The 24,119-nt window shown below is 40.5% G+C and overlaps 2 protein-coding genes across 2 annotated transcripts; both read right to left on the bottom strand.

Annotated features, from left to right (window-relative positions):
* Positions 1-570: 570 nt before the first annotated feature.
* LOC119741884 (beta-xylosidase/alpha-L-arabinofuranosidase 2-like) lies at positions 571-10,814 on the bottom strand. The gene is made up of 10 exons (XM_038217815.1): positions 10,334-10,814; positions 9,364-9,523; positions 8,511-8,681; positions 7,858-7,949; positions 6,093-6,564; positions 5,268-5,490; positions 4,307-4,396; positions 3,404-3,612; positions 2,211-2,414; positions 571-1,777 (listed from the first exon to the last, which is right to left on the bottom strand). The coding sequence occupies exons 1-10, from the start codon at positions 10,651-10,653 to the stop codon at positions 1,478-1,480; spliced, it is 2,241 nt and encodes a 746-aa protein (XP_038073743.1). The 5' UTR covers positions 10,654-10,814; the 3' UTR covers positions 571-1,477.
* Positions 10,815-13,723: 2,909 nt separating this feature from the next.
* LOC119741883 (beta-xylosidase/alpha-L-arabinofuranosidase 2-like) lies at positions 13,724-23,855 on the bottom strand. The gene is made up of 10 exons (XM_038217814.1): positions 23,292-23,855; positions 22,316-22,475; positions 21,454-21,624; positions 20,826-20,917; positions 19,042-19,513; positions 18,210-18,432; positions 17,247-17,336; positions 16,346-16,554; positions 15,128-15,331; positions 13,724-14,700 (listed from the first exon to the last, which is right to left on the bottom strand). Exons 1-10 carry the CDS (start codon positions 23,609-23,611, stop codon positions 14,401-14,403), a joined length of 2,241 nt encoding a protein of 746 aa, XP_038073742.1. The 5' UTR covers positions 23,612-23,855; the 3' UTR covers positions 13,724-14,400.
* Positions 23,856-24,119: the final 264 nt, after the last annotated feature.

Below are 24,119 nucleotides of genomic sequence, written 5' to 3'. Positions count from 1 at the left end.
CGAATCCAATGCTGGTCAATTCTCTTCGTCATCAACGGGGAAAAACAAAGAGAAGACAAAGAATTTTATTGAAGATTCTTGGATGCCTGCATGAATAGAAGCAACATCTATTCAACAAATCTGAGAGGTTAAAAGTGTTGTTTTTTTTCTACTGAGAAATTTTATTTCCACACGATGTTGAATATTGGTGACACTCATACATATTTATCCACTAAAGTTTACAATGTAGTTATTAACCAATACAAAATAAAGCATACTTCTATAATGAAGATACATTACAAATAACAGATGCGTGCATGTCACTGAAATGTTTTCCTTAACAGAGCTGGTCATTTGAACCAGTTTACTGGTACTGCTTTTAAGAAACAACACCTCAGAGCGATATTTTCAGTTCAAAAGTAAATTTAAAACCAGTCTTAACCGCCTGCACATATCTTTGAACCAATAAGGCATATGACTTTTTACAACATGCAACCGGAAAATGCAAAGGTCATTTTATTATCCGCCAAAGCAGTGTACGTACAGGGTACAAACAATGTTAGTACCTAGCTAGGTGTGCCGTGTATATACTTTCGGATAGTCACGCTCAGGTAGGTGTCATCAACACGCTAACTAGCAACGGTGAAGTTGAACAAACACAACTGACGGCAGCCTACGGTACTCTAAATACAGGCAGAATAACTTTGTAGTGTTCACAATAGACCTTTTCACCCGAAAATGACAATGCACGCGTAATGTCAAGCGGTCCATTGAAAATGTACAGGGGCCCAAACATTCGGGTCATTTTCAATCGATCCGTTTACAAAGACAATACAATAGACATCAAATTACAAATCAAATTAAAAAAAAAACCTATGAACCCATGATACAATATCCTTGAGCTTTAATTACTTTCAAAAGTTTGGATTCGGCAGTGGAAGGAATCAGTTTATCCCATGGAAATAACGCAAGAAGGAAACTAACTATTCTAAGTAATAAGCAACACTAATTCTCATTTTGTTAAGCACAATGTATTTCACTTTCACTTGTAAATCTTAATTGCATCTCAGTACCGCAGTTTGAAGACAATTGATGTTAAGCGCAACATTTTGATGCCATTACAAATTTATGGCTTTTTCCTTTTTGTGCTACAGCAATATTCCTTTCTTTCAAATTCTGACAATTGGAACACTGAAAGTGGCATAATTATACCGAATTTGGTGGCGTAAAGACAATTTTCAAGTCATGATCAGAAGCCAGAATTGCCTACTTATGGAGAATGTTTATGTTTGCATACATCTTTAAGGAAAAGCTCCAGACAGTAGGGGCCTAATTTAAGAAGGCTTTAACCATTATTAGCTGGATATTGGCGGCAAAAAGAATAGCATGCACATGTATGATGCCGAGATTTTTATTTTTTTTTTGGGGGGGGGGGGAGGATAGCCCAATTAATGTTTTAGCTATACGCAGTTGATGTCCTGTTTTGTTTCATCTGAATCTACTTTTGGCATTTTGCGAGGTCTGTCTCTGACCCGTCCACTTGGAAGCTCCCGGTCATCACATTGGAGCTTAGCCATCCACCAATGCTTGGGCTAGGCTGCTGACCACCGGCAAAGACGGTGAAGGCTCCCGGTTGAAGGACCAAACGGTCAGTGTAGACTGCTCTCACACGGGCCGGAATATATAGGACGACTGAGACAGTCTTGAGGGAGGCAGTGTTGATGCGCTCGAAAGCTGCCAACTGGATCTTAGGAACGGGGACCGTGGCATTGCTCCATTTGATGTAAACTTGCACAACCTTAAAAACAGTAATGAAAAGACCATGAACAATGAAGAACAAGGGAATTAGGCACCATGTCAGAACGTAATAATGCAGAGAGATTAATAGGCCATTCACAACTATCATATAAATAGTTAAAACACTCATTTTGCGTGAGCAAGTGCGTAGTGGTACTACATGCTCATCAAGTATCCGCTCATGCTGGAAAAGAGAATGTAATTAGGCAGGATTCGCGAAAGCATTACCGCTTCACGCCTTACAATCACATGAAGACTCAACGGGTTGATGCTTGCAAATGGTAATTGTGTACTTTAAACCATATATATGTGGGCAAACCAGTTTGTTCATGCAGTGTATCCCGCACACAGCTCTTACGAGGGGTCATGATGCACGATATACTGTTCATGTACACAATTCATTTACAAGTTAGTTCCAAGTAGACTATACCCACCTCATCCCCTGAGTATGCGCCCACGTTTTTCAAAGTCACATTCACAAAAACGTCATCACACGGCATGATGTGGTCTGGTTTCACAACCAACTGACTGTACTGAAACTTAGTGTAGGAGAGTCCGTAACCAAACTGGTAGAATGGTGTTCCACTGAAGTAACGATAGGTGCGGTTCACCATGGAGTAATTTGTCATTGGGGGTACCTGCAAACATGGCAAAGAAGAGAGCACAGAAACAATAAGTTTAAGTGAGTTATTTTGTCCAGGCAGGTTAGTTATTTTGTCAGTTCCAGCTCCAAAGTCAATTGCATCTCCTATTATCTCCAGTCAATCCACAAGCCAAAGTTGTATGCACATAAATAAAGACATTCCTGTAACTTGAGACATTACAAGTGATGAACATGTGATTTGACTTGTGATGAACAGGATTGCAATTCTGTTAATCAACTTTACCTCTGTTCGATTTCAGACTGGCATTTGAGCTGAACTAAATCATTCCTAGTATTAGAGTTAAGTTTGACATTTGACACAATTATGAGAAACTTCACAAGAAAACTTGGATATTGCAGTTGCTCAAATGACTTCAGAAGCAAGTCAATTGGAAATAAGTGCAGCATTCGTCTTGAAGAAAGAACTTGGTTCAATAACAGCACTATTTTCTTTCTTGGAGGGACGAAAGACCCTTCTACATTGACGCCATGACAAGCCCAAAACCGTCTCCATCCATCTATATCTTCAACACAACCACCACTACTTCCAATGTATGCAAAAGCCCGCGCGCTCGCTGAGGATCACCTAGCTCTTACCCTCATGGTACATGGCAGAAGTCCCTAAAATAGCGACCAGGCTAGTTAGACGTGAAAAGGGTCGTTCTTAACATGTTATGCCCCAAATTAAAGAACATTTATAATTAACCCCAATCTCCACATTGGTATACACGAAGTTTGCCTGCAGAAAACCACATTAGTATGAGCTATTATGGCTCTAAATACATTTTGGTTGGTGTGACTCTGGAACACCATATGTTTTCCTGTAGAAAGTTTTCCTGTAGAAAACGACCTTAGTGTGAGTTGCTCTAAATATCTTTTGGTTTGGTGTGAGTCTCGAACACAAGATGTGATCAAGATCTGGCTCTAATCATGATTAACTTTAAGTCGCAAGTCAAGTTTGACTTAATTTGACTTAAGATATACCTGGTCCATGGATGCTGGCCATGTGTAAGGAAGCCTTCCAGCTGGGTTGGTGCCCTGGTAGTTGGTAAACATGTGCCTGATGGCCACACCAGTAGCTTGGGCTGGCAGGAAACACTGTACGATTACAGAGACGTCGGGGTTGTTGACGGCCCAAGAAATGTCAAACGGTCCGGCAGTGAAGAGCAGCAAGACAACTGGCTTGCCACTAGCTGTGGTTTGTGAAAGGCATTGATGGTAGGTTTTATATTTGTTTGTTTGGGTTTTTTTCGAGGAGGATTTAATGTTCTGAGGTCCAGCAATCGCAGTACTTGTGATGGACTATAAGTACATTTCGAGTCCAGACAGAAGGCAAACAATCCAGGAGCCTTCAGTGAGTGGTGGCAGAACAGTTTTTAAAGGTTGGGGGAGCACCACCCATGCCGGACGACTGCGGCAACTGCAGTGTATACCCAGAGGGGGGATATCCCTGTGGAAAAAGTGTAAGGGAACCAATGCCACCTCAGGTTCGGCCGACAGTGCCTTCAGTCATAATGGGATGAACAAATCACGATAGAATGCCTTTGTCGTCGTTCATTTAAATAGTTTGTGACATGACTTAGAACTGTGATTGACTTGTGATCCATCACAAGTACCTCGACTTCAACACTGCTTAAGTCTTTGTAAAAATAGATCCACCTTGGCAAAACAAATATAGTTTTAATTTAACAAAGAAGGAAACAAGTTTTAATAAATATGTTACTTAGCTATGGATAATGGTTGATAAAATAGAAAAGTATTATCAAAGTCTTGCCGCTGTAAAACAAATGTCAAATGTCAAATCAACGGTATATTGTTTAAAACAGTAAGGAAAGGTGTGAAGTTAGGATTTTTTTTAATGCAAAGGCATACTCGGTGAGTTTTTACCGTTTTTCACAGCATCCTGAAGAAGTTGCAGTTGATGGCCTGGCAGGGCAAGATTCCTCCTGTCCCTACCTTCGCTCTCAATGGACGTACCTGCATACAACCCAATATCAAAAATGTTTAAATAGTTGAAAAATTGAACAAAGAAATTGACTGTAGCGGGGCTTGAACCTGCGACCTCCGATAACCATTCCGGTGCTCTTACCAACTGAGCTATCCATGTGTTGGCGGTTCCCCAATTAGTCGATATCTTTGTTCAAGGGGCGCTAGTCAGAAGCCATAAACCCGTATATGCCATACAGCCAATATTAACAAATCAAGTATAAACAATGTTAACAAATCAAATGTGAACAAAAAAGATTAAGACATTGTTATTATCTGATGAGGAAATGTCTCATTGGACATGCCAATGTCTTAATTGCTCATCTTAAAGTTTCTATGTGTTTGAGCATTCAGATTGTATGTACGGTGTGCCGTAGGTAATGTGTGCAAAACCAGTTCATACAGTCTACTTGCCTTGAATCTGCGTCCCAAACCGAATACAGCTAAACCACACAAGGCTTTTTAACTTAAGTCCCAGTTAAGAAAGCACGTATACCTCATTGATACAGTAAATATTTGGAAAAGCGCTCAAAATTTTTGGTAAAAATTTAACTTTTTCAAATACAGGAAAATATCTCACGGCAAGGCAAACATCTACCACATCTATAACTAGTGTTTACTCCTTTCCAATAAATGTTGATGCATGCAGTAAATTCAGCCATGAAACAAGTATGCACATAGGCTTTGAGAAACATATTGGAGTAACTGCATACATATATTCCCAACTTGTATTGCAGTTTATTGACCCCGATTGCCATATCTGGCTGATGCTACTTTCCACAAGCAAATGTGTAACTGCCTGCTATGGCAAAATTATTCGAATGTGGTCATTCGACTTCTTGATTATTTGTGTACATCATACCTGAACCCAAACAGACCACAACAAAATCAGCACCACTAACGGCATTCACGACACTGGATTGGTTATATCCTGTACACTTGGGGTTGTCACAACCGGCCGCAAAGCTTGTCATGTCAGCGATACTTTCCAAACCTTGGAGAGGTGTGGTAATATACCTAGGCAGGGAATCAGGAGCGTAGTCTCCGAACAACTGGCTGGAATCGTTTCCAAAGGGCCCAACAACCTAGATATCAAAATAACAAACAAGATTGTACTAATAAATAGGGAAGCACATATTTCACTAGATTGATAATACATGTACATGTAGTTGCCGAAACTTCCTAAGATGAATGCTGAGTTTCTATGCAAGGAGTCAAAATGGCCCTAAAAATGTTTGATATTTTTTTTGAGACACTGTTAAAGAAGACTTTAAAAATTGTTAACGTCAATAAGTTTATCAACAAATACTGGTTGCTGAAGGCAGGAAGTGTTGCTGTTGAGTCTGTTTTTTGAGTCCCAAGTGCACTATAGGAGTCAAACCCAAGTAAAACGGTTCTGTTGATTGAGTATGAGTGGTTGGACATACAGCCCGACACGAGTATACAAGCAAAGTGTTGCAGGACTCGGGTTCAGATTGTAGATTCTGTTATCCTTCTGCAAAGTAAATAGGCCTACTTGGACATTTTAAACAAACGTCTTCGTTCAAGTACTCAGTCCCCTTAGTATTAATAACAGTTTACCTCACAGACTAGTTGGTAAAGCTCCAACACCTGCTTACATTTAAGAATACTCTGAAAATGACCCAGTCCCCCCCCCCCCAATCCAGTGCCATATCGTGCATCTTACCGCAAGCTTCCCAATACTTTTCAATGGCAGTACGCCATTGTTCTTCAGCAAGACAAAGCTCTTGACAGCAGCCTCTATGGCAAGATTCTGGTGTGCAATGCTTTCCACTACATCCTCGGCACGCAGCTTGGTGTAAGGGTTCCTGGCTGGCGGGTCAAACTCCCCAAGCCTCATTCGGGTGTAGAACAACGGACGCACCAATGCAAAGACGTCACCCAAACTAATCAGGTCCTTTTCCACGGCCTCGGTGATGTAAAGGTACACGACCTGTTTGAAGCTGGAGAGATCGAGGTTGACACCTGCTTTCACGGCCACCACGGCCGATTCCAGGGTGGAGTTGGTGTAATTGTGTGCGAAGCGAATAAATTCCAGAGCGAGCTCATCACTGACCACGTAGCCTTTGAAGCCAAACTGTTTGCGGAGGATGTCGCGGAGAAATCGTGTGTTGGCGCAGGCAGGTACTCCATTGATGCTATATAATACGAAAAGGAAGAAATGTCGCAGCATGCATTTAGCAACCAGGGGAATTGCTTCTTGTGCATTGTCAATGTTTACTACATTTAATGTTCACAACTATGTATGGTTGCAGGGAAAATGTGAAATATAATGTATTTGAATTACGTACTCAAGCACAATTTGGGTAATTGCTCAGGTTAGGGGAATAAATCTAAAATCTACATTCAGGCAACAAGATTAACAGCTAGAAATGTCTGAAATTCAAGTGTAGCCTGATAGTTTTGCCATTTGGAATTGCATTATAAACAGTTCCTCACATCTCAGTGGGCACAAGACGTTATTACAACGTTAAATGTTGGTTGAAATGACGTCACGACGTCGAAATACCGTAACGTCACTTTTGCGACGTTGATTTTGTGTTACAGTTTGACGTTGTTTTAACGTTGAAATTAATGCTGAAATTGCGTCGCGATATTATCAAACTAAATTCAATGTCTATCCAACGTCGGTTTAGAAACGTTGTTCCAACGTCCATATTTCGACACTAATCCAACATTAAATGTTGGTTAAAATTGCGTCGCGATATTGACAACCTTAAAATAATGTGTATCCCACGTCGGTTTGTAACGTTGCTTCAACGTACATATTTCGACACTAATCTAACGTTGGATAAATGTTGAAATTGCGTCGCGACAATAACAACCTTACCTCAATGTCTAGCCCACGTCGGTTTGGTAACGTTGTTCGCACGTACATATTTCGACTTTAATCTAACGTTGGATACATGTTAAAATTGCGGCGCGATATTAACAACCGAAATTCTAAGTCTATTCAACGTCGGTTTAGTAACGTTGTTCCAACATAAAGATTTTGACATTAACTTTACGATGAATAAAACTTTAAATGGCGTCACGATATTTAAACCTAAATTCCATGGCTATCAATCTTCAGTTTAAATTTCGAAATTAAGTTCGTCGCAATCAAACGTATATGAGCGTCGCTAGTCCGCTTTGAATGGAGGGGAGGTGACAACATATTTGCGGACAGACCATCCGTGCTAGTAGGATATTTTTCGTGGTCACCCGGCCTCTGTAAAAACGAAAAAGGGTGGGAGGGGGGGGGGGGGCTGGACACCCTTTTCTTATAGGGTGTGCTGCAAAGCTAATGATCATGTTTACTATCAAACAATATAGGTGTTGCCCTTTAGACTGGCACATTTTCCGACGGACACAAAATTTTGCCGACAGGTGACAAAACTATATATGGGGGTATGACAGCCCCTCTAGCGACGCCCGTGGTTCCACTATACCTGTTGTAACTACACATGATGCTGTAGCTACCAGCCTTGACGCACTCATGGAACTGGGGTAGAAAGGTCATGAAGAGGTCACGGTCTGATACCTGAGGAATAAGATAATAAAATATATGAATCAACAATCTTAATGCTTGGGAATATACGCATGAGATTCTTAGGTCTGAAATAATGAAGCTGTCACAGCTGTTTCTATAGCTAATTCTTCGCAATCAGAATAAAACCTGTATCACTTGCTCCTTAGATAGTGTCACAAGAAGCAACACCGACCGCCCATGATCCAGTGTTGTAATTGAGGAACTCACCACAAGTCCGTCACAAGTTCATCACAACGGAATTCAGAAGCTCACTCAGAAGTAACAGCTAACAATACCAAATTTTTGCCTCTGTCACAGCTGATTTGAAAGGCTTGTAAGTTAAACTGGATGATTATTTATAGGATATCCTACAGAAAGGCAATCACATGACTTATTGTGATCCATCACAAGTACCTCGAGTACACCGCATCAATCCCATCTCACGTTCATCCTTACTCTTTACTGATCACACATTGCAACCATACATTATTGTTTGCACAGATCATGCAGGCAATATATATTCCAAATTATCTGTTAAAGGCTTATACCAAATGTAGAACTACTGGTCTTTACCACTGCATTGAATGAAAATCTAGACACTGGGTAGTTTTCAGGTCCTGCGTAGGCAGCAAAGTGTTTGCAGCCAGCGTTGGCCAGGACGTAACGGGAGTTGTTTCCTTGTAAACCGGTCACAAAAGCTCTGGCCAACTCCCCGCTGAGAAACGGATCCTCACCGTACGTTTCCTGTTTAAACAGATTGAATGTACAATTGAATGAATTTCATCTACAAGATCGCCTCTGAATGTGCATGAGCAGCAGATGACATTATACATGAAAGACACAGTGCTCAATTTGGTTTGCTGGTGTATAGCAAAAGGTCGGTATGAACTTTATTTGTGACAGGTTTTGGAATTGCGTGTTTTTATATCTGGTAAATTTTCAGAATTTGCAGGCCTGAATTGTATATGTACTTAAAAGCTAATACAAGAGCAATAAAGGTTTAGTGGATCTGCTGGAGTTGAATAAGTTAAAAACTATACAATATTTTTTCAGCTAAAAACAATGAAAAGGGTTGACAATTATATTTCAAATTTAGGACTAAAAAGCCACACTGTACAGATCAAAACATTATGACTCCCAGGCTTAAGAAAGTCAAGTGTCCACAAGGCTGAAGTGTGTCCGTAGAAAAAGGAGAATGAAAAAAGTTAACAAAACATAAACAGTTCCCAACCCCATAATATCGGTTGGAACGTTTGATAGAGGATAAAAGGGTAACATTTATAAAAATTATTTGGTTTTAATAAGTTCATTGATTTTGATCAAATCAGAAACAAAATCCTTCTGAAGACTCTTAAGTATCACAATTCAGTGAATTGAACACTCCAACAGTCCAATTAAAAAAACTCAACATTTTAATGGAGCCTACCTGGTTGCGGCCCCAAAGTGGATGTCTCATGATGTTGATGACAGGACTAAAACAGCTCAGGCCACCGTGGGTTTTGTAGATACCATGCTGTGTCAAGTTGTTGTGCTTGGCTCGAACTTCCTGTCCTGTAGCCTGGGCGACATCGTGAAGCAATTGCGTACTACGTGATGAACAAATTAAAGTCCAAAAGTAATATCAGTGGATCATTGAACTAAAAGTGGTGGGGTTTCAACAAGCTGCACCCGCACACCCCCAATTTCTCCTTATTTATTGAAATTCCTATATTTCCCGAATATCAAAATTGAAAAGCAAATTGAAGTGCATAAAAGACAAGAACAAATAGGTTCTACGTAAATCTCCTCTTGCACGTGGGAGAGAAGACAATGTGGTGGGAGCAGTGGCGTAAATCTGTGCCGGCGAGTGGGGGTGGGGGGATGACCAAAATCCAAAAATTACCTGGCCATGGAAATTCGAAAAGCTGGGGGGGGGGGGGCACTGTTCATGGCACATATGTACAACTTAAATGTATATTCGCGCTAACATCAAAACGGCATGTTAAGCTTTGGTACTGTTTTTCTCCATTTTTCAGTGCTATGAATACATTTTGGTGTTGTTCAAAACTACCTGGACATCCGATTTTGGGGGTTTTTTTTCACCACGAAAAAGTGGGGGATGATTCAATAGCCCATCCCACCCCCCGGAAACAAACCCCCATTCCCCTGGGGTTTACGCCCTAGTGAGAGGATAAGTTTTGGGGGTGTAACCATGCACACAATAACAGGCAAATCCCTTGAATCTTTTCCAAAATTAATGGTGCCTTTATTTTTGGCATGAACCAGGATGGCCAGCCTATTGTCCTCTGACTATAAAATGACTGCCTGACTGAGTCAATTATAAATATAATATTCAGAACTGAGTTGTTCGGATCCAGATCAACAAGGCTTTTTCATTATTTGTTTAATATTTCTACCTGAATGATGCAGCCAGACCCAGAGCCTGTGGGTAGGATGTGGCATTCCCAGCTTTAACATCACCTCGCAAACACTCCGTGTCCCAGTCATATGGCCCGATGCCCAACCGTGGGATTGGCGGGGCCGGCCCGTTTGGACCTGACCCACCCCGCGCCATCTGTAAGGTCATGTCATCCAGGGTCAGGCGGGACATGAGGTCATCCAGTCGCTCATCCCATGGCAACGAATCATTCATGAAGGGGAAGTACTCGCAGGATACCAGGGCGGGCAAGATACCGACTAGAAGCACAAAAACAACCATCATGGTGGAATATTTCATCAGTAGAGCTCTAATCAAATTTTCAGTTGGCCTGTCTGAAAAGACCACCAGCACCTTTACGTACAGAAGCGCGCATACAATTCTGCCATAATGAAATTTCCTCAAAATTGTGCTGGTCTTTTGAACCAGTTTACTGATTTTAATAAACAAAGCACCAGAACTTTGAAGCCATACTAAGTTCAAAGGTAAATATAAAACCAGTTTTAACTGCCTGCATGTAGTTTTTAAGTCAAATTAGGCACATGACTTTTTGCAACTTGTGATTGCATGTAATGGAAAATACAAAGGTCATTTCAAATCCTGAACAGTGTGTGTACACACACAATATTATCTTCCAATACTATGATACTTTTTGTAGTGTTGACAATTGTAAACTAATACAATGTACAAGGGCGTGGAGTTTGTATGGTAAAGTGTAAATAAAGTACAAAAAAAAACGTCTGGAGCCCATTAGCTTGCACAAATTAACAAGAAAATATACAAAGTAAATGAGATGTTTTCGCAAGAAAAATGGAGTATATATCTGTCCAGCTAGTTCAAACAATAACATGATACCATCATATTTGGTACATAATGCCATAAAGATCATGGTAGCACGCAAGTAGCTAGGCCCTCTGTTATGATTATTTTTTATACAAAAAGCTACAACGTTTGCAAACGATTCATCCTTACATACATACAATAGCAATGGTTCAATTTTAATTTCAACCCGACATATCTGGTCCTAAAGCTGAAATGATATACTGAAATGAGCATCCAACAGTCCATATAGACAAAATGACATCACTGTTACAGGTGTGCATTTTGGTTGGAGTCAAGTGGGGAGGGGAGGACATTTTTTCCCACCGGAGTCCAACATTAAAATGTTAAGTGTAGACTAACTATCACGTTGTTGTGTCTTAACTATAGAATGTTAAAGCTTTAGGTAAAAAAAACTCATGAACAAACCCATTTCGCATTCCATTAAAAAACACCTTATGGACATTCATTTACCTCTTGCATTCCATTGTTCAGAAGCCAGCAGTATACCCATACACCAATGAGCCCAATGACAAGCAGACAGTATTGCAGGACAGTACAGGATGCATGGCCATCAACCAAGCCACACGGATGGTACCGTAGAATGGTAATCATTAACAATACCAGGACATTGGTTCAATCCAATGCTGGTCAATTCTCTTCGTCATCAACGGGGAAAAAACAAAGAGAAGAGAAAGAACTCTATTGAAGATTCTTGGATGCCTGCATGAATAGAAGCAAAATCTCTTCAACAAATCTCAAAGTTAAAACTGTTGTTGTTTTTTTCTACTGAGAAATTTTATTCCACATGATGTTGACTATTGATGACAAACTCATACAGATTTATCCACTAAAGATTAAAATGTAGTTATTTACCAATACAAAATAAAGCATACTGATATAATGAAGATACATTACAAATACAAAAATACAGGGAAATACAACTTATGGATCCACCAGAATGCGAAGTGATTACTCTTGTCACAGTTGCTCACTTCACATTGATTTGTGTATTAAAGGGAATATACAACATTTTGCAAACATCGAAAAACAAAACTACCATTTTTTAAGAAACACCTTACTAGGATGTTGGTAAATGACAGTCTAAAGCATCCTGTAAAATTATGGCACCAGGTGTGAAGTCATTTTCAAGAAAAGTGGTATTTTGTATAAATTTCCAACAGTGGTCGGCCGACCACCATTGGAAAAACCTAACTTTTTTCCAACTACTGCTCCAATTTTACCTTTATTTTCAGTCCAAATTTTGTTTGCTATTGGTTACATGTTCATGAACGGGTGCAGGCCAGTTAAACTGGTTCCCTTACCTTACAATTTTTTGGCAGTTATAAATTGATCCATTTTATCTTAAGTGGAGTCAGGGAACCAGACTACTTGAACATTTTTGTTTTCTTGCTTTTTCCAGCATTTTCAAACACAAAATTTCAAACATGTCAGTGTAACAATATTTGATCTATTATACTAACCCCTCAAATAGTTCATTTCCGAAAATTACAGCAAAAGCCAATGATGTACAATCCCCTTCAAACACTTGTGGATGGGAATGAAAATAATGCAAACTGTTCGAATAAATTCTCAATTTCAATATTGCAATGGACTCCATATATACCGCAAAGACTCAAAAGGTCTATGCATGATTTGTGCACATTCAGAATAATATTGCTTTCTTTGTGTCCTGCACAGGTATGAGTGGTCACATAGTGGCATTCATCTATTCAAGCAAAGTCTGAAAGTTACCATTTCCAGCTTATTTCTAATAATTAAAGGAACACACATTGAGCTATATACTTAGATAAGTTAATCGTTTCTTTCTTTAGTAAAGTACTACATGTACTAGTCATTGACGGATTCATATTCATTTCAAAATCATCAGTATTTCAGTATTTCGTAGGATTTCAAACTGTATCCTTTCTGAATAAATCTTTTGTGCCTCTTTGAGGCAATGTTATGGCATGAAAAAAAATTCTACTGCTAAAAAACCTTGAGGCATAGTATGATGTATTACACAGATACAAGGGTGTGTGACAACACCACGGCTTCTCACCTCTAGGCAGATAAGTTGATATCCAAAATGTCATGTCACTTTAAGGTAGTTGAGAGTACCGTTCCAGTTTTCTGGTTCTAGCCTTTTGGCACAAACATGTTGGGCACAACCCACACAGTCAATTCCATTAAAACCACTTTATGGTAAGGCTTCCCAGAGGTAGGCAGAATGCTTACTGGAACAGTGCCCACACTGATACACATGCCTTGAAGGTCTGCACATACAGCACCATGTTCGTATCATTTGATACTGCAGAGGATTTTAGAATCCTAACTAAGCATGCTAGAACACTGCTGTGTGTGTTTCGTATTGTGACAAAGTTGCATTGTTACAGTATTGTTACAGCTTCTCCTAGTGGTTGTGATACATGTCTCACCAATGGATTAACACACACATACATTGCAATGTTACTTTGCATAGGATAATGATATTCCTCTAAAAAGAAAAATCAACTTTCATCTTACTAAGCTACGGTACCGGTACCTACCGGAACAATCACTTATTGCGTCAAAATGCTAAAACAACAGATATGTTACAAAGACAATACAATAGACATCAAATTACAAATCAAATTAAAAACAAAACCTATGAACCCATGATACATTATCCTCGGCAGTGGAAGGAATCGGTTTATCCCATGGAAATAACGCAAGAAGGAAACTAACTATTCTAAGTAATAAGCAACACTAATTCTCATTTTGTTAAGCACAATGTATTTCAGTAACACTTTGTAAATCTTAATTGCATCTCAGTACCGCAGTTTGAAGACAATTTATGTTAAGCGCAACATTTTGATCCAATTACAAATGTATGGCCTTTTCCTTTTTGTGCTACAGCAATATTCCTTTCTTTCAAATTCTGACAATTGGAACACTGAAAGTGGCATAGTTATACCATATTTGGTGGCGTGAAGACAAGTTTAAAGTCATGATCAGAAGCCAGAATTGCCTACTTATGGAGAATGTTTATGTATGCATACATTTTTAAGGAAAAGCTCCAAACAATAGGGGCCTAATTTAAGAGGGCTCTAACTATTATTAGCTGGAAATTGGCGGCAAAAAGAATAACATGCACATGTATGATGCCGAGATTTTTTGGGGGGGGGGGACAGACTAATTAATGCTTTAGTTATGCGCAGTTGATGTCCTGTTTAGTTTCATCTGAATCTACTTTGCGCATCTTGCGAGGTCTGTCTCTGACCCGTCCACTTGGAAGCTCCCGGTCATCACATTGGAGTTCAGCAGCCCACCAATGCTTGGGCCAGGCTGCTGACCACCGGCAAAGACGGTGAAGGTTCCCGGTTGAAGGACCAAACGGTCAGTGTAGACTGCCCTCACACGGGCCGGAATATATAGGACGACTGAGACAGTCTTGAGGGAGGCAGTGTTGATGCGTTCGAAAGCTACCAACTGGATCTTGGGAACAGGGACAGTGGCATTGCTCCATTTGATGTAAACTTGCACCACCTCAAAAAAGTAATGAAAAGACCATGAACATTGAAGAACAAGGGAATCAGGCACCATGTCAGAACGTAATAATGCAGAGAGATTAATAGGCCATTCACAATTATCATATAGATAATTAAAACACTCATTTTGCGTGTGCAAGTGCGTAGTGGTACTACATGCTCATCAAGTATCCGCTCATGCTAAGAAAAAGTAATTAGGCAGGATTCGCTAATGCATGCCGCTTCACGCCTTACAATCACATGAAGACTCTACGGGTTGATGCTTACAAATGGTAATTGTGTACTTTAAACCATATATATGTGGGCAAAGCAGTTTGTTCATGCAATGTGTCCTCCACCCATCTCTTACGAGTGGTCATGATGCACGATATACTGTTGATGTACACAATTTATTTACAAGTTAGTTCCAAGTAGACTATACCCACCTCATCCCCTGAGTATGCGCCCACGTTTTTCAAAGTCACATTCACAAAAACGTCATCACACGGCATGATGTGGTCTGGTTTCACAACCAACTGACTGTACTGAAACTTAGTGTAGGAGAGTCCGTAACCAAACTGGTAGAATGGTGTTCCACTGAAGTAACGATAGGTGCGGTTCACCATGGAGTAATTTGTCATTGGGGGTACCTGCAAACATGGCAAAGAAGAGAGCACAGTAACAATAAGTTTTAGTGAGTTATTTTGTCCAGGCAGGTTAGTTATTTTGTCAGTTCCAGCTCCAAAGTCTATTGCATCTCCTATTATCTCAAGTCAATCCACAAGCCAAAGTTCTATGCACATAAATAAAGGCATTGCTGTGTTATTTTTTATGCCCTGTAACTTGAGACATTACAAGTGATTTGACTTGTGATGAACAGGATTGCAATTCTGTTAATCAACTTTACCTCTGTTCGATTTCAGACTGGCAAATTTGAGCCAAACTAATTCATTCCTGGTATTAAGAATTAAGTTTGACGTTTTGACACAATTATGAGAAACTTCACAAGAAAACTTGACTATTGCAGTTGCTCAAATTACTCCAGAGGCGAGTCAGTGACTCCAGAGGCGAGTCAATTAGAAATTAGTGCAGCATTCGTCTTGTAGAAAGAACTTGGTTCAATACAGCACTAGTTTCTTTCTTGGAGGGTCGAAAGACCCTTCTACTTTGCCGCCATGACAAGCCCAAGGCCGTCTCCATCCATCTCTATCTTTAACACAACCGCCACTACTTCCAATGTATGCAAAAGCCCGCGCGCTCGCTGAGGATCACCTCTAACCCTCATGGTATATGGCAGAAGTCCCTAAAATACCAACCAGGCTAGTTAGACGTGACACGGGTCGTTCTTAAGATGTTATGCCCAAAATTAAAGAACAATTATAATTAACCCCAATCTCCACTTTGGTACACGAAGTTTGCCTGCAGAAAACCACATTAGTATGAGCTATAATGGCTCTAAATACATTTTGGTTGGTGTGACTCTGGAACACCAGATGTTTTCCTGTAGAAAGTTTTCCTGTAGAAAACGACCTTAGTATGAGTTGCTCTAAATATCTTTTGGTTTGGTGTGAGTCTCGAACACAAGATGTGATCAAGATCTGGCTCTAATCATGATTAACTTTATGTCGCAAGTCAAGTTTGACTTAATTTGACTTAAGATATACCTGGTCCATGGATGCTGGCCATGTGTAAGGAAGCCTTCCAGCTGGGTTGGTGCCCTGGTAGTTGGTAAACATGTGCTTGATGGCCACACCAGTAGCTTGGGCTGGCAGGAAACACTGTACGATTACAGAGACGTCGGGGTTGTTGACGGCCCAAGAAATGTCAAACGGTCCGGCAGTGAAGAGCAGCAAGACAACTGGCTTGCCACTAGCTGTGGTTTGTGAAAGGCATTGATGGTAGGTTTTATATTTGTTTGTTTGGGTTTTTTCGAGGAGGATTTAATGTTCTGAGGTCCAGCAATCGCAGTACTTATGATGGACTATAAGTACATTTCGAGTCCAGACAGAAGGCAAACAATCCAGGAGCCTTCAGTGAGTGGTGGCAGAACAGTTTTTAAAGGTTGGGGGAGCACCACCCATGCCGGACGACTGCGGCAACTGCAGTGTATACCCAGAGGGGGGATATCCCTGTGGAAAAAGTGTGGGGGAACCAATGCCACCTCAGGTTCGGCCGACAGTGCCTTCAGTCATAATGGGATGAACAAATCACGATAGAATGCCTTTGTCGTCGTTCATTTAAATAGTTTGTGACATGACTTAGAACTGTGATTGACTTGTGATCCATCACAAGTACCTCGACTTCAACACTGCTTAAGTCTTTGTAAAATAGATCCACCTTGGCAAAACAAATAAAGTTTTAATTTAACAAAGAAGGAAACAAGTTTTAATAAATATGTTACCTAGCTATGGATAATGGTTGATAAAATAGAAAAGTATTACCAAAGTCTTGCCGCAGTAAAACAAATGTCAAATGTCAACTCAACGGTATATTGTTTAAAATAGTAAGGAAAGGTGTGAAGTTAGGATTTTTTGTAATGCAAAGACATACTCAGTGAGTTTTTACCGTTTTTCACAGCATCCTGAAGAAGTTGCAGTTGATGGCCTGGCAGGGCAAGATTCCTCCTGTCCCTACCTTCGCTCTCAATGGACGTACCTGCATACAACCCAATATCAAAAATGTTTAAATAGTTGAAAAGTTGAACAAAGAAATTGACTGTAGCGGGGCTTGAACCTGCGACCTCCGGATAACCATTCCGGTGCTCATACCAACTAAGCTATCCACGTGTTGGCGGTTCCCCAATTAGTCGATATCTTTGTTCAAGGGGCGCTAATCAAAAGCCATAAACCCGTATATGCCATACAGCCAATATTAACAAATCAAGTAAAAAAATGTTAACAAATCAAATATGAACAAAAAATTAAGACGTTGTTATTGTCTGATAAGGAAATGTCTCATTGGACAAGCCAATGTCTTTATTGCTCATCTTAAGGTTTCTATGAGTCTGAGTATTCAGATTGTATGTACGGTGTGCCGTAGGTAATGTGTGCAAAACCAGTTCATGCAGTCTACTTGCCTTGTATCTGCGTCCCAAACCGAATACAGCTAAACCACACAAGGCTTTCTAACTTAAGTCCCAGTTAAGAAGGCTCGTATACCTCATTGATACAGTAAATATTTGGAAAAGCGCTCAAAATTTTTGGTAAAAATTTAACTTTTTCAAATACAGGAAAATATCTCACGGCAAGGCAAACATCTACCACATCTATAACTAGTGTTTACTCCTTTCCAATAAATGTTGATGCACGCAGTAAATTCAGCCATGAAACAAGTATGCACATAGGCTTTGATAAACATATTGGAGTAACTGTATACATAATATTCCCAACTTGTATTGCAGTTTATTGACCCCGATTGCCATATCTGGCTGATGCTACTTTCCACAGCAGGCAAATGAGTAACTGCCTGCTTTGGCAAAATTATTCGAATGTGGTCATTCGACTTCATGATTCTTTGTGTACATCATACCTGAACCCAAACAGACCACAACAAAATCAGCACCACTAACGGCATTCACGACACTGGACTGGTTATATCCTGTACACTCGGGGTTGTCACAACCGGCCGCAAAGCTTGTCATGTCAGCGATACTTTCCAAACCTTGGAGAGGTGTGGTAATATACTCAGGCAGGGAATCAGGAGCGTAGTCTCCGAACAACTGGCTGGAATCGTTTCCAAAGGGACCAACAACCTAGATATCAAAATAACAAACAAGATTGTACTAATAAATAGGGTAGCACATATTTCACTAGATTCTGACAGTATATGTATTTGCGGAAACTTTCTAAGATGAATGCCGAGTTCCTATGCAAGGAGTCAAAATGGACCAAAACATATTTGAAATTTTTTTGAGACACTGTTGAAGAAGACTTCAAAAAATGTTAACAATGTTTAGTTTATCAACAAATATTGGTTGCTGTAGGCAGGAAGTGTTGCTGTTGAATCTGTTTTCTGAGTCCCAAGTGTACTGTAGGAGTCAACCCAAGTATAAAGGTTGTGTTGACTGAGTATGAGTGGTTGGACATACAGCCCGACACCAGTACACAAGAAAACTGTTGCAGGACTCGAGTTCAGATTGTAGATTCTGTTATCCTTCTGCAAATTAAATAGGCCTGCTTAGACATTTAAAACAAACGTCTTTGTTCAAGTACTCAGACTTAATAGTCTCCTTAGTATTAATAAAAGTTTACCTCACAGACTAATTGGTAAAGCTTCAACACCTGCTTACATGTAAGAATACTCTGAAAATGACCCGGTTCCCCCCCCCCCCAACCAGTGCCACTAAATGTGTGCATCTTACCGCAAGCTTCCCAATACTTTTCAATGGCAGTACGCCATTGTTCTTCAGCAAGACAAAGCTCTTGACAGCAGCCTCTATGGCAAGATTCTGGTGTGCAATGCTTTCAACTACATCCTCGGCACGCAGCTTGGTGTAAGGGTTCCTGGCTGGTGGGTCAAACTCCCCAAGCCTCATTCGGGTGTAGAACAACGGACGCACCAATGCAAAGACGTCGCCCAAACTAATCAGGTCCTTTTCCACGGCCTCGGTAATGTAAAGGTACACGACCTGTTTGAACCTGGAGAGATCGAGGTTGACACCTGCTTTCACGGCCACCACGGCCGATTCCAGGGTGGAGTTGGTGTAATTGTGTGCCAAGCGAATAAATTCCAGAGCGAGCTCATCACTGACCACGTAGCCTTTGAAGCCAAACTGTTTGCGGAGGATGTCGCGGAGAAATCGTGTGTTGGCGCAGGCAGGTACTCCATTGATGCTATATAATACGAAAAGGAACAAATGTCGCAGCATGCATTTAGCAACCAGGGGAATTGCTTCTTGTACATTGTCAATGTTTGCTACATTTAATGTTCACAACTCTGTATGGTTGCAGGGAAAATGTGAAAAATAATGTATTTGAATTACGTACTCAAGCACAATTTTGGTAATTGCTCAGGTTAGGGAATAAATCTAAAATCTACATTCAGGCAACAAGATTAACAGCTAGAAATGTCTGAAATTCAAGTGTAGCCTGATAGTTTTGCCATTTGGAATTGTATTATAAACAGTTCCTCACATCTCAGTGGGCACAAGACGTTATTACAACGTTGAATGTTGGTTGAAATGACGTCACGATGTCGAAATACCGTAAAACAACGTTATTTCAACGTCACTTTTGCGACGTTGATTTTGTGTTACAGTTTGACGTTGTTTTAACGTTGAATAAATGCTGAAATTGCGTCGCGATATTATCAAACTAAATTCAATGTCTATCCAACGTCGGTTTAGTAACGTTGTTCCAACGTCCATATTTCGACACTAATCCAACATTAAATTATTGGTAAAATTGCGTCGCGATATTGACAACCTAAATTTAATGTGTATCCCACGTCGGTTTGGTAACGTTGCTTCAACGTACATATTTCGACACTAATCAAACGTTGGATAAATGTTGAAATTGCGTAGCGACAATAACAACCTTACCTCAATGTCTAGCCCACGTCGGTTTGGTAACGTTGTTCGCACGTACATATTTCGACTTTAATCTAACGTTGGATAAATGTTAAAATTGCGGCGCGATATTAACAACCGAAAATCCATGTCAATTCAACGTCGGTTTAGTAACGTTGTTCCAACATAAAGATTTTGACATTAACTTTACGATGAATAAAACTTTAAATGGTGTCACGATATTTAAACCTAAATTCCATGTCTATCAATCTTCAGTTTAAATGTCGAAATTAAGTTCGTCGCAATCAAACGTATATGAGCGTCGCTAGTCCGCTTTGAATGGAGGGGAGGTGACAACATATTTGCGGACAGACCTGCATCCGTGCTAGTAGGATATGTTTCGTGGTCACCCGGCCTCTGTAAAAACGAAAACGGGTGGGGGGGGGGGGGCGGTTGGACACCCTTTTCTTATAGGGTGTGCTGCAAAGCGGATGATCATGTTTACTTTCAAACAATATATAGGTGTTGCCCTTTAGACTGGCACATTTGCCGACGGACACAAGATTTTGCCGACAGGTGACAAAACTATATATGGGGGTATGACAGCCCCTCTAGCGACGCCCGTGGTTCCACTATACCTGTTGTAACTACACATGATGCTGTAGCTACCAGCCTTGACGCACTCATGGAACTGGGGTAGAAAGGTCATGAAGAGGTCACGGTCTGATACCTGAGGAAGAAGATAATAAATTATATGAATGTACGCATGGAATTCTTAGGTCTGAAATAATGAAGCTGTCACAGCTGTTTCTATAGCTTCATCGCAATCAGAATAAAACCTGTATCACTTGCTCCTTGGATATTGTCACAAGAAGCAACACACGACCGCCCATGATCCAGTGTTGTAATTGAGGAACTCACCACAAGTCCGTCACAAGTTCATCAAAACTGAATTCAGAAGCTCACTCAGAAGTAACAGCTAACAATACCAAATTTTTGCCTCTGTCACAGCTCATTTGAAAGGCTTGTAAGTTAAACTGGATGATTATTTATAGGATATCCTACAGAAAGGCAATCACATGACTTATTGTGATCCATCACAAGTACCTCGAGTACACCGCATCAATCCCATCTCGCGTTCCTCCTTACTCTTTACTGATCACACATTGCAACCATACATTATTGTTTGCACAGATCATGCAGGCAATATATATTCCAAATTATCTGTTAAAGGCTTGTACCAAATGTAGAACTACTAGTCTTTACCACTGCATTGAATGAAAGTCTAGACACTGGGTAGTTTTCAGGTCCTGCGTAGGCAGCGAAGTGTTTGCAGCCAGCGTTGGCCAGGACGTAACGGGAGTTGTTTCCCTGTAAACCGGTCACAAAAGCTCTGGTCAGCTCCCCGCTGAGAAACGGATCCTCACCGTACGTTTCCTGTTTAAACAGATTGAATGTACAATTGAATGAATTTCATCTACAAGATCGCCTCTGAATGTGCATGAACAGATGACATTATACATGAAAGACACAGCGCTCAATCTGGTTTGCAGGTGTATCGCAAAAGGTCAGTATGAACTTAATTTGTGCCAGGTTTTTGGAATTGCGTGTTTTTATATCTGGTAAATTTTCAGAATTTGCAGGCCTCAATTTTAGATGTACTTAGAAGCTAATACGCTTTACTATTAGAGTAATAAAGGTTTAGTGGATCTGCTGGAGTAGAATCAGTTAAAAACTATACAAATTTTTTTTCAGCTAAAAATAATAAAAATGGTTGACAATTATATTTCAAATTTAGGACTAAAAAAGCCACACTGTACAGATCAAAACATTAAGAATTCCAGGCTTAAGAAAGTCAAGTGCCCACAAGGCTGAAGTGTGTCCGTAGAAAAAGGAAAATGAAAAAAGTTAACACAACATAAACAGTTCCCAACCCCATAATATCGGTTTGAACGTTTGATAGAGGATAAAAGGGTAAAGTTTCAACAACATATTTGGCTATAATAAGTTAATTGATTTTGATCAAATCAGAAAAAAATCCTTCTGAAGACACTTAAGTATCACAATTCAGTGAATTGAACACTCCCACAGTACAATTAAAAAAACTCAACATTTTAATGGAGCCTACCTGGCTGCGGCCCCACAGTGGATGTCTCATGATGTTGATGACAGGACTAAAACAGCTCAGGCCACCGTGGGTTTTGTAAATACCGTGCTGTGTTAAGTTGTTGTGCTTGGCTCGAACTTCCTGTCCCGTTGCCTGGGCGACATCGTGAAGCAATTGCGTACTACATGATGAACAAATTAAAGTCCAAAAGTAATATCAGTGGATCATTGAACTAAAAGTGGTGGGGTTTCAACAAGCTGCACCCGCACACCCCCAATTTCTCCTTATTTATTGAAATTCCTATATTTCCCGAATATTAAAATTGAAAAGCGAATTGAAGTGCATACAAGACAAGAACAAATAGGTTCTACGTAAATCTCCTCTTGCACGTGGGAGAGAAGACAATGTGGTGGGAGTAGTGGCGTAAATCTGTGCCGGCGAGTGGGGGATGGGGGATGACCAAAATCCAAAAATTGCCCGGCCGTGGAAATTCGACAAGCTGGGGGGGGGGGGGGGGGGGGGGAAGGGGGGGGGGGCACTGTTCATGGCGCAGATGTACATCTTAATGTATATTAGCGCTAACATCAAAACGGCATGTTAAGCTTTGGTACTGTTTTTCTACATTTTTCAGTGCTGTGAAAACATTTTTGTTGTTGTTCGAAACTACCTGGAATTTTTTTTCACCACGACAAAGTGGGGGATGATTCAAAAGCCCCCCCCCCCCCCGGAAACAAACCCCCATTCCCCCGGGATTTACGCCCCAGTGAGAGGATAAGTTTTGGGGATGTACCCATGCTCACAATGAAAGGCACATCTCTTGAACCTTTTCCAAAATTAATGGTGCCTTTATTTTTGGCAGGAACTAGGATGGCCAGCCTATTGTCCTCTGACGATAAAATGACTGCCTGACTGAGTCAATTATAAATATAATATCCAGAACTGAGTCGTTCGGATCCAGCTCAACAAGGCCTTTTCATTATTTGTTTTATATTTCTACCTGAATGATGCAGCCAGACCCAGAGCCTGTGGGTAGGATGTGGCATTCCCAGCGCCAACATCGCCACGCAAACACTCCGTGTCCCAGTCATATGGCCCGATGCCCAGCCGTGGAATTGGCGGGGCCGGCCCGTTTGGACCTGACCCACCCCGCGCCATCTGTAAGGTCATGTCATCCAGGGTCAAACGGGACATGAGGTCATCCAGTCGCTCATCCCATGGCAACGAATCATTCATGAAGGGGAAGTACTCGGAGGATACCAGGGCGGGCAAGATACCAACTAGAAGCACAAAAACAACCATCATGGTGGAATATTTCATCAGTAGAGCTCAAATCAAATGTTCAGTTGGTCTTGTAAGAAAAGACCACCAGCACCTTTACGTACAGAAGCGCGCACACAATTCTGCCATACTGAAATTTCCTCAAAATTTTGCTGGTCTTTTGAACCTGTGTTCACTGATTTTGAGAAACAAAGCCGCAGAACCTTGAAGCTATACTAAGTTCAAAGGTAAAAATAAAACCAGTTTTAACCGCCTGCGTGTAGTTTTTAAGTCAAATTAGGCACATGACTTTTTCAACTTGTGATTACATGTAATGGAAAATACAAAGGTCATTTCAAATGCCCAACAGTGTATGTACACACACAATATTATCTTCCAACACTATGATACTTTTTGTAGTGTTGACAATTGTAAACTAATACAAAGTACAAGTACAAGGGCGTGGAGTTTGTATGGTATAGTGTAAATAAAGTACAAAAACACGTCTGGAGCCCATTAGCTTGCACAAATTAACATGAAAATAAACAAAGTAAATGAGATGTTTTCG

Source organism: Patiria miniata, unplaced genomic scaffold, assembly GCF_015706575.1.
Source record: "Patiria miniata isolate m_02_andy unplaced genomic scaffold, ASM1570657v1 HiC_scaffold_5, whole genome shotgun sequence".
Classification (NCBI taxonomy): domain Eukaryota; kingdom Metazoa; phylum Echinodermata; class Asteroidea; order Valvatida; family Asterinidae; genus Patiria; species Patiria miniata.
Note: the sequence above shows the minus strand (reverse complement) of the source record. Positions and strands in the feature narration are given on the sequence as shown.

Coding starts and splice junctions, on each gene's coding strand:
- LOC119741883 (XM_038217814.1), bottom strand. CDS start 23,611: ATGAAATATTCCACCATGATGGTTGTTTTTGTGCTTCTAGTTGGTATC. Junction 21,625..22,315: donor CACTGTGGGGCCGCAGCCAG/GTAGGCTCCATT, acceptor CTGTTTAAACAG/GAAACGTACGGTGAGGATCC. Junction 16,555..17,246: donor TCAGGATGCTGTGAAAAACG/GTAAAAACTCAC, acceptor CACAAACCACAG/CTAGTGGCAAGCCAGTTGTC.
- LOC119741884 (XM_038217815.1), bottom strand. CDS start 10,653: ATGAAATATTCCACCATGATGGTTGTTTTTGTGCTTCTAGTCGGTATC. Junction 5,491..6,092: donor AAAGTATTGGGAAGCTTGCG/GTAAGATGCACG, acceptor TTTGATATCTAG/GTTGTTGGGCCCTTTGGAAA. Junction 1,778..2,210: donor GCGCATACTCAGGGGATGAG/GTGGGTATAGTC, acceptor ACTGTTTTTAAG/GTTGTGCAAGTTTACATCAA.